The sequence below is a fragment of the Melanerpes formicivorus genome, unplaced genomic scaffold, assembly GCF_026170545.1.
Source record: "Melanerpes formicivorus ecotype bairdi unplaced genomic scaffold, bMelFor1.0.p_v2 SCAF_269, whole genome shotgun sequence".
NCBI classification, from domain to species: domain Eukaryota; kingdom Metazoa; phylum Chordata; class Aves; order Piciformes; family Picidae; genus Melanerpes; species Melanerpes formicivorus.
In genome coordinates, this window is record NW_027142621.1 from 198088 (window position 1) to 208640 (window position 10553).

Consider the following 10553-nt stretch of genomic DNA (forward strand, 5'->3'; position numbering starts at 1 on the left):
CCGGGGAAGGGGTCCTGGCTCCGGGGGTCCCGGAGTGTCACTGTGGGTGGGGGGTTCCAGGATTCTGGGTGGTAGGCGGGAGGTCTTCCCAGCCCTGGAGAATTCGGGCTGGGAGGGGCAGCGTTGTGCCTGCAGTCTAGGGGCTGTGCAGGCTGGTGGTCCGTAGGGATCGGGCGGCCGGCGCTGCGTCCTGGTGTCCGGCGTGCCAGTGGTGAGGGAGCCGGATTGGGGCTTCTGGTATAATACAGAATTAACCAGGTTGGAAAAGACCTTCAAGATCATCCAGTCCAAGCTATCACCCAACACCATCTAATCAACTAAACCATGGCACCAAGTGCCTCATCCAGGCTCTTCCTAAACACCTCCAGGGATGGTGACTCCACCACCTGCCTGGGCAGCACATCCCAATGGCCAATCTCTCTAGCTGGGAAGAACTTCTTTCTAACACCCAGCCTGAACCTCCCCTGGCACAGCTTGAGACTGTGTCCTCTTGTTCTGTCACAGGTGCATTCATTTACCTTAGACAGTGTGTAATTGATGTGTTCTGCTCCACACCAACAGAGAGGTCAAGAAAATCTTCATCTTTGCTACTAACGGTTTCACATTATCCTGCGGTCCGGTCTGCAGAGGGGCCTGGGCCGTAGGGGCCCTCGTCGCGGTGGCGGTCGAGGGTTTGGCGTCCCGGTTTCCGGTGTCCCGGCGCTGGGAGACCCGGTCCGGGAGTTGTTGGTATCCTGCGGTCGCGGGTTTGGGCGTCCTGGTTTCCAGAGGGACCTCGGTTTGAGGGGCCTGGCTCGGGAGCTTTTCTTTCCGTGGTCTCGGACTTCCGCAGGAGGGGACCTGGGCTGCGGCGTTTGGGAGGTTTCTTCCCTGCGCTTTGACTTTGCAAGGGGTTGGCACAGTGAGGGGTCGGTCGTTCGCAGGGAGCGGGACCGGCGCTGCCAAAGGACGTAGCATTCGTATTGTGGTAGCCAGGAGATGCTGGTGGGTTGGCGTCTGGCGGCTCGGAGCCGGCTCTTCCAGCTGCTGTGGCTCGGAGCCAGCGCTCTCACTGCCTTGGCTTGGAGCCGGCACTTCCCACCGCCGCGGCTCGGAGCCAGTGGTCTCACTGCCTTGACTCACAGCCGGTGCTTCTGACTGCTGCCGCTTGGAGCTGGCGCTTCCCACTGCCGCGGCGCAGAGCCGGCGCTTGCAGCTGCTGCCACTCGGAGCCGGAGCTCTCACTGCCTTGGTTCGGAGCCGGTGCTTCTGACTGCTGTCTCTCGGAGCTGGCGCTTCCAACTGCCTTGGCTCGGAGCCGGCGCTCTCACTGCCGCCGCTCGGAGCCGGCACTCTCACAGCCGTGGCTCGGAGCCGGCACTCTCACAGCCGTGGCTCGGAGCCGGCGCTCTCACAGCCGTGGCTCGGAGCCGGCGCTCTCACTGCTGCGGCTTGGAGCCGGGGCTCCCGACGGCCGCGGCTGGGATTTGATCCCCGGTCAGTGATTAGCCATTAGGAGAATGGGACAACAGAAAAGCAAGTCACCAGAACTGCCTCCCATTCCCATTCCCATCCCCGAGAGCACGTCAGGGATCATGTTCCAGCATTGGGATGCTGACCAGTGGAGAAGGGGGAAATCGAAGGCAAAAATGGTTTACTGCTGGATGCAAGCATGGCCAAAATAACCATTGAGACCTTCTGTGTTCTGGCCCATCCTTGGATCTTTTGAGGATTGGATTTGCCGAGCTTGGAACCCCCGTGTGGATTCTAACAAGCGTTTCAGGAAGGAAGGAGCTGAATCTGCTGCTGTCTGGATTAGGGCTTCACGCCCTACCCCTGTTCCCATGTCTGGTGGTCTGGGAGGCCAATTCTCCCCCCACGGGCAGAAAGAACGACTCAGACCAACGGACTGCAAAAAATGGTGGAGAGTTTCAATGGAAAACCAAAAAGCAGCAAGGAAAGCTTGACAGAGATCCACAAACACCGTGCCAAAAGAGAGAGATCCCACAACATACCCAAGGACATCCCATCCCCACCTGGAGGTACACCCAGAACTCCCCCAGGGCTCTTTCTCCCCGCCCCCCAACCCAGCCTTGGGCCTGGGCAGACCCAAGGGAGGCAGCTCACACCATGTTACCTAGGCAGCAGCAGGGGACAAAAGAGGAAGTGAAGCCCCCACGCTGATGTATTATAGGGGAGCAGGGCATTATGGGAATGGAATCCCTGGTTTCCTGTGACCACCCCTCCTGGGCTGGGCCCACCCCTTGGGACCTCCCAGGTGTGGTCTGTGCAGTGGCACCCAGGCCAGCACCCAGCCCAAACCACCACATGCCACCCCTTATTCCGTGCCATAATCCCTGCACCCAAAACATATCATCAAGTCAGAACTCTCCTGATGACATGTCTAGCAACAGTCCAGGTCTCCATCTGGGCATCCTTCCACACAGTCTCTCATTCAGCCTCAAGTATCAGTCCATTCCAGTTCTTCTTCCTCATATGAGGGAACCTCCCAGCGACACAGAGGTCATTCTGAAGGGGGCCTACAGGAAGGCTGAGGAGGGACTGCTCAGGATCTCAGGTGGTGATAGGACTAGGGGGAATGGAATGTAGCTGGAGGTGGGGAGATTCAGGCTGGAGGGGAGGAGGGAGTTCTTCCCCATGAGAGTGGAGAAGCCCTGGAATGGGTTCTCCAGGGAGGTGGTTGAAGCCCTGTCCCTGGAGGTGTTTAAGCCCCGGCTGGACGAGGCTCTGGGCAGCCTGATCTAGTGTGGGGTGTCCCTGCCCATGGCAGGAGGGTTGGAACTAGGTGATCCTTGTGGTCCCTTCCACCCCTGACTGATACTGTGATACTATGACACTTGTGGGAATCAACAGAACCCATGTGAAAACCCAGGCCTGGGAAGGAGGTTGGTGGCAACAACAGAGCTGAACAGATACAACCCCAAGGGGCTCAGCACACAACCCAGCTGCTGCGCTGCCCAGAAGAGGACATCACTGAAAGAGCACCAGAAGGCCCAAGGAATTGAACTAAGCCCACCTGGACAGGCATCTGTATGAGGAGGAGAACATTGAAAGGGGAGTTAGAAAGTGCTGAGTGTGCATTGTGCGCCCAGCCCTGCTTTGCATGTCTCTGACTGCCTTCAAACGTCTCCTTTCAAATTGAGACTGTATTCAATCGACTGCAGTTGCCTCTGTCATGAGTAACAATTTGCTCTCTCTCCTCCCCACCCTCCCTCATCCCCTCTGTCACAGTATCACAGTATCACTTAGGTTGGAAAGGACCTCGAGGATCATCGAGTCCAACCTATCAACACAGACCCCATGACCAGACCATGGCACCAAGCACCACGTCCAATCCCCTCTTGAATGCCTCCAGGGACGATGACTCCACCACCTCCCTGGGCAACCCGTTCCAATGACGAATGACTCGCTCGGTGAAGAACTTCCTCCTCACCTCGAGTCTAAACCTCCCCTGGCGCAGCTTGAGACTCTGTCCCCTTGTTCTTGTGCTGGTTGCCTGGGAGAAGAGACCAACCCCTTCCCGGCCACAACCACCCCTCAGGTAGTTGTAGAGGGCAATGAGGTCACCCCTGAGCCTCCTCTTCTCCAGGCTAAACAACCCCAGCTCCCTCAGCCTCTCCTCACAGGGCTGTGCTCAAGGCCTCTCCCCAGCCTTGTTGCCCTTCTCTGGACACCTTCAAGTGTTTCGATGTCCTTCTTAAACTGAGGGGCCCAGAACTGGACACAGGACTCAAGGTGCAGCCTAACCAAAGCAGAGTACAGGGCACAATGACTTCCCTGCTCCTGCTGGCCACACTATTCCTAATGCAGGCCAGGATGCCATTGGCCCTCTTGGCCACCTGGGCACACTACTGGCTCATATTCAGGTGGCTGTCCATCAGCACCCCCAGGTCCCTCTCTGTTTGGGAGCTCTCCAGCCACTCCAACCCCAGCCTGTAGCACTGCATGGGGTTGTTGTGGCCAAAGTGCAGCACCTGGCACTTGGACTTGTTGAATGCCATCCCATTGGACTCTGCCCATCTGTCCAGTCGGTCGAGGTCCCTCTGCAGAGCCTTTCCACCCTCTAACTGACCAACATCTGCTCCTAACTTGGTGTCATCTGCAAACTTGCTGATGACTGACTCGACCCCCTCATCCAGATCATCAACGACGATGTTGAAGAGGACAAGAGGACAGGGCCCAGCACTGATCCCTGGGGCACACCACTGGTGCCTGGCCACCAGCTGGATGTGGCACCATTCACCACCACTCTCTCCTCCCTCACCACTGTCTCTCCTCCCTGCCCTCCCCCATCCCCGCTCTCTCTCCTCCCTGCCCTCCCTCCTCTCCGCTCTCTCTCCTCCCTGCCCTCCCTCGACCCTTCTCTCTCTCCTCCCTGCCCTCCCTCGCCCCTCTCTCTCTCCTCCCTGCCCTCCCTCCTCTCTGGCGTGGTCACCGGCAGCCCTCTAGAAGAGGTCAGGTTATCAGCCGAGGGGGATGGGAGGCAGAAGGAGGGTGGGAGGTGAGAAGGGAGGGGAGGGCGTGTGGGGGACTGTGATCAATCTGTGCCCCTTCTGAAGAGCCCTGGGGAGGAGTTCAGGGTTGCAAACATCTCTGTGCTCCCACCAGCCTCTGGAACGTCCCCGCTCCGCATGGCTGAGGATGAGAAACTGCAGGAGGCGACAGGAGGCCACCTGAGCTGGCGGAAGGAGTGGCCACAGCACTGCTGTCCCCGGCCAGCCAGAGGCTGGAGACAAGTTCGTTACCCACTCACAGCCAGCCCCACTCACAACAGAGGCAGAGATGTGTGCTGCTTGCTGGGCTGCACGCAGCCTTCTGGCTCTCGCTGCGCTCGGCGGGCGGAGAGCTTCCTGGCTGCCTGCCCCTGTGCGGCGACAAGGGGCAGGGTCTGGAGGGAAAGGGAGAGGAGGAGAAGGGATGGGCCGGGGGGGGGAGGGGATTGATGGGAGGGGAGAAAGGGGAAGGAAGCGTAAGAGAGGGGAGAAAGTTGACGGGAGGGTAAGGGAGGGAACTGCAAACTACAATGGACCCCTTGAGACTCCTATGGACCCATGCCAACCCCTAAAGACTCCAATAGACCCCTAGAGAGCCCTGGCAGACCCCTACCCACCTCTACACAACACGGCAGGCGTCTGCAGAACCCCACAGAACCACCCGGGGACCTCGACAGACCTCTGACGACCCCTGCAGACCCCTAGAGACATCTATAGACCCCTGCAGATCCCTAGAGACATCTACAGACCCCTGCAGATCCCTGGGGACCCTAGGCAGACCACTACAGACATCTACACACACGGACAGATGTCTGCAGATCCCTGTTGAACCCCTGGGGACCCCTAGAGACCACTGCAGACGCCAGCAGAGCTCCGCAGGACCGAGGGACACCCGCAGGAGGCTCGGGCACGGCGCCACCCCCGATGATACCACCCCCGATGGCACCTTCCCGTCTGTCCCACCCACAGCAGGACCCTCCCTGGCTGCAGTGGGAGGGGGCTGAGCTCCGGGGGTCACCCACCTCAGCTGGGGACAGATCGGAGCCCTCCGTCCCCCTCCCCTCACCCCTGGGCAGCCACCGCCCCTGTCCCCGGGCCGAGCCCTGAGTGCCTTTCGCTTTCGCTTCCACCATGCGCGGGCTCGATCTGCCTGCCAACCGGTGACGTCAGAGACGCTTCAGGCTGCTATTGGTGAACTGGAAGAGGCTCAGCCAATGGAGGACAGCGGAGCGGGGCCTGGCGCAAAGTTTAGCTCGGGGACCAGAGCGCAGCAGCGCCATGGGGTCCCGGTGGGTGCTCGGCCTGGGGCTGCTCCTGGGGGTCCTCGGCGGAGCCGTGAACGGTGAGCGCGGGCGGCCGGGTGGGTGGGCGGAGGGGGGAACCGGGAGACCCTTCCCTGGGCACTGCGACCCTTCTGGAGCCCTTCTCTTGCTACCGGCACCCCTTTGCTCTTGGCATCGGAGCCTGCTCTGTGCCTCTCTCCTTCCCGTGGCACCTTGAGCGCCCTGCACCCCTCTTGTCTTGGCTCCAGCCCCCCTCCCCCCCGACTGTCTTCTCTTGGCACCGGGGACCCTCCCGGACCCCTTCTCAGCATCGGGACCCCCCTGGACTCTCTTCTCTGGGCACAGCAGCTACCCTGGACCCCTTTTTCCTGGCACCAAGACCACCCTGAACCCCTTCTTCTTGCTGTCAGGGCGCTTCTGGATGCCTTCTAGGCATCGAGACCTCCCTGGACCCCCTTCTCTTGGCCTCCGGACCCCTACCCCCCACCTCTCTCTGTCCATGGGGGGCATCGGGAGCGCTCTGGACCTCCCTTCTCTTGGCACCGCGACCCTCCGGGACCCCTTCTCTTGGCACCGGCCTCCCGGGTCCCCCTTTCTTTGTCCCCGGAATCCCCCTGCACCCTTCCCTTGGCATCGGGACCCCCCTGTATTCCCTTCCCTTGGCTCCGCGACTTTCCCGGACCCCTTCCCTTGTCACCGGGGACCCTCCCGGACCCCTTCTCAGCATCGGGATCCCCATGGACTCTCTTCTCTTGGCACAGCAGCTACCCTGGACCCACTTTTCCTGACACCAAGACCACCCTGAACCCCTTCTTGCTGTCGGGACGCTTCTGGACCCCTTCTAGGCATCCGGACCCCCCTGGGCACCCTTCTCTTGGCACCAGGGACCCCCCAAACCCCCCCACCCCCACCCCTCTCTCCGTCCATGTGGGGCATCGGGAACTCCCTGGACCTCCCTTCTCTTGGCACCAGGCAGCTCCTGGACCCCTTCTAGGCATCGAGACCCCCTTGATCTCCCTTCTCTCAGCCCCGGGACCCCCCTGCACCCTCTTCCCCTGGCTTCCCGGCTCCCAACAGCCCCCAGCCCCTCATTTCCTCCACTCCAGATCTCTCCAGGCTCTCTTTCTTCTGACCAAATCCATCCTCCCAGCCTCCCTCTGCCCCCCAGCCTCTCACCACCCTTTGTGTCCCCCCAGGGCTGCACTCCCTGCGCTATTTCCAAGTCGCTGTGGCAGAGCCCAGCTGGGGGCTGCCCCAGTATGTGTCTGTGGGGTACGTGGATGGGGTCCCCATTGGCCTGTATGACAGCAACACGAGGAGGTATGAGCCCAAGGCAGAGTGGATGAAGGCCAACCTGGACCAGGAGTACTGGGACAGAGAGACCAACATCATCCAGAACAACCAAGAGAGCGCTCGAGTGAGCCTGGACAACGTGAGAGCAAGATACAACCAGAGTGGGAGTGAGTGGGGCTGGGAAGGGGCTCTGAGGGGTGGGAGGGGGCTGGCAGGTTGCTCTGTGGGGTGGGAGGGGACTCTGAGGAGCTAGCAGGAGACTGTGTGGCTGGGAGGGGGCTATGAGGGGCTGGCAGGAGACTCTGAAGGACTGGCAGGGGTCTCTGTGGGGCTGGCAGGGGTCTCTGTGGGGCTGGCAGGGTCTGGCAGGGGGCTCTGAGGGGCTGGCAGGACGCTAGCAAGAGGCTCTGAGAGGCTAGGTGGGAACTGAGGGGCTAGGAGGTTGCCCTGAGTGGCTAGCAGGGAGCTAGCAGGAGACTCTGTGGGGCTGGCAAGGGGCTATGAGGGGCTCTGTGGGGCTGGCAGGGGGCATGGGGCTGGGGGTGCTGCTGGGGGGCTCTGTGCCCCACTGAAGGCCCTGGGCTGCAGCAGCCACTCAGCCTTGAGGCCTTGGTTGTGTTCCAGGGGCTCAGTTACGGCAGTCGATGTTTGGCTGTGACCTGCTGGAGGATGGCAGCACCAGGGGGTACTATCAGTATGCCATTGATGGCAGAGACTTCATAGCCTTTGAGAAGGACTCCATGAGCTTCACTGCAGCAGACCAAGCAGCTGTGATCACCAAGAGGAAGTGGGAGGAGGATGGGGCTGAGGCTGAGCAATGGAAGCACTACCTGGAGAACACCTGTGTGGAGTGGCTGAAGAGATACCTGAGCTATGGGCAGGCTGAGCTGGAGAGGAGAGGTGAGGCAGGGAGGGAGGGAGGCCCAGAGGCAGCTCCTGCTTGGAGTGCCAGCCCTGAGCCAACCTCTGCCTGCACTCAGCTCTGAGCCCCTGCCCCTGAGCTGCTCACCCAAAGGGCTGTGGAAGCCCTCCAGGGGCTGGGTCTGGGGTCCCAGCAGGGTGAGGACGCAGAGGAGCTGAGCTTGGGGGGAAGAGGGTGTCCCAGGATGCTGAGCTGGGGTTCCAAGCCCTGGCAGAAGCTGGGATGGGGTTCCCAAGGTGCTGAGGAGCAGTGCTGGGAGGGAGGGAAAGTCCTGAAAGCATCTGGGTCTGGGGTCCCAGCAGGATCAGGATGCTCAGGGTGCTGAGCAGCTGAGCCGGGGCTGGGCTCCCGGGGTGCTGAGCAGCTGAGCTTGGAGGGGGCCAAGCCCTGGCAGCATCAGGCAGTGGTGGCTGCCTGCAGCCCTCCTGCAGCCCCCACGGCCTCCCCTCTTGTCCCCCAGAGCCCCCCACGGTGGTGGTGAGCAAGAGGGAGAGCCAGGGGATCCTGAGCTTGTCCTGCCGCCTGTATGGCTTCTACCCGCGGCCCATCGGCGTCAGCTGGCTGAAGGGGGCCGAGGTGCGGGACCAGGACACCCAGCGGGGCAGCATCGTCCCCAACAGCGACGGCAGCTTCTCCACCTGGGCCTCCATCGAGGTCCTGCCGCAGGAGCAGGAGCTGTACCGCTGCCGGGTGGAGCACTCCAGCCTGCCCCAGCCCCGCCTCTACTCCTGGGGTGAGCCTGGGGGCGGCCGGCAGGGGCTGGCAGGGGCTTGGGGAGGAGGATTCCCCCTCCCCTCCTCACCCTCTCCCTGCTCCTCTCCCCTCCCCCAGAGCCGCAGGGGTGGTCTCTCTCCGTGGTGCTGGCAGTGGTCGCGGCGGTGGTCGCCGCCTTGGCTGCCGTCGGGATCGGAGTCGCCGTCTGGAAGTGGAGATCAGGTGAGAGCTGAGGGGGAGGGGAGGGAGAGGAGGGGAAGGGTGGGAAGGGAGGGGATTGGAAGGCAGGGGAGGGGAAGGATGGGAGGAGAAGGGCTGGAGGCAGGGGAGCAGAGGGAGGAGAGGGGAAAGGAAGGGAGGGGTGGTGCAGGGATGGGAGGGGAGAGGAAAAATAAGAGGGGAGGGAGGGGAAGGGAAGGAGGGGAGGGGATGGGAAGTGTGGGGAAGGGAAGGAGGGGATGGATGGGGATGGGATGGGGGGAGTGGAACGGAGGGGATGGAGAGGGGAGAAGGGAATGGGAAGGGAGAGGATGGATAAGAAAGGAAGGGATTGGAAAGGACTGGAGGGGAGGGCAAGGGAATAGAGGGGAGGGGAAGGGAGAAGAGGTGATGGGGGAGGAGGGATGAGAGGAAAGGAGGGGAGGGAGGGGAGAGGATGAAGGGGGAGGGAAGGGCTGGAGGCAGGAGCCTGGCAGGGCAGCAGGGTTGGGGCTGAAGGCTTCTGCCCTGTGCAGGGAAGAAGCAGCAGAAAGGATTCAACCTGGTTCCACCAGGTGAGTACCAGGGGCAGGGCCTCCCCTTCCCCTCCCCATCTCCTTTCTCCCCCCCTCCCCTTTCCCCTTCTCTTTCTTCCCTCCCTCCTTTCCCCCTCCTGCCCCCTGCCCACTCCCAGAGCCTCCCCAGAGCCCTGGGGGGCAGGGAGGGGACCCTGCCTGACTCTTCCTCTTCCTCTTGGCCCTGCAGCTGCCACTGCCTGAGCACAGGGAGCCTGTGCCAGCCCCAGCCTGGGACTCCTCCTGCCTCCAGCAGCTCCTCCCTGGCTCCCCCCACACCTCCCCCACCCTCTGCACTGCTTTGGGGTCTTCTCCTCGGGGGTCTCCTGGCTGGTCAATAAAAGTTGCTGTGTGTTCCCCCCCAGCCCTGCCCCAGTTGCCTTTGTCACCTCTCCCAGGGCCTGAACTGCTCCCACGGCCTTGGCTTGAGGGCTGGTGCTGGGTTTGGGTGGGGGCAGACCCCTGGGGACCCATAGAGGTCCCTGCTGCCCCCTACAGACCCTTGGGCACCCCTGCAGACCCTTGAGGATCCCGAGAGACCCCTGCAGACCCCACAGAGCTGCAGACCCTGGGGACCTCAACAGACCCTGGGGGGCCTCTGTGGACCCCTGCAGTGCGCTGTGGCCTATTGCAGACCCCTGGGGACCCCCAAGTACCCCTGCAGTACCCTGGTGACCGCTGGGCGCCCTCTGAGGCTGGGCAGGTCCCTATGGGTCCGCGCTGAGGGTGCTATGGAGCAGGGTGGTCGCTAGGTGGCGCGGTGGGGCAAGAAGTCCCGCCTCTGGGGCTCCCCCATTGGCTCGCTGGGTGTGACGCTGCCTCCCCATTGGTCGGAGCCCTCAGTAGGGGGCGAGGCGGCTGGGAGGGACTGGGAGCACTGGGAGGGGACTGGGAAGCTCCCAGGGGCTACTGGTCCATACTGGGAGGAGACTGGGAAGCCTCCAAGGGCTACTGGTCCATACTGGGAGGGGTCTGGGAAGCTCCCAGGGGCTACTGGTCCATACTGGGAGGGGACTGGGAAGCTCCCAGGGGCTACTGGTCCATACTGGTTGGGGACTGGGAAGCCCCCAGGGGC

At 62.2% G+C, this 10553-nt stretch overlaps 1 protein-coding gene across 1 annotated transcript; it reads left to right on the forward strand.

The window, feature by feature from the left end:
• The first annotated feature begins 5728 nt into the window (after positions 1-5728).
• LOC137458659 (class I histocompatibility antigen, F10 alpha chain-like) lies at positions 5729-9842 on the forward strand. The gene is made up of 7 exons (XM_068170013.1): positions 5729-5835; positions 6973-7236; positions 7694-7969; positions 8452-8724; positions 8823-8927; positions 9440-9478; positions 9669-9842. The coding sequence occupies exons 1-7, from the start codon at positions 5772-5774 to the stop codon at positions 9680-9682; spliced, it is 1035 nt and encodes a 344-aa protein (XP_068026114.1). The 5' UTR covers positions 5729-5771; the 3' UTR covers positions 9683-9842.
• The last annotated feature ends 711 nt before the right edge of the window (positions 9843-10553 follow it).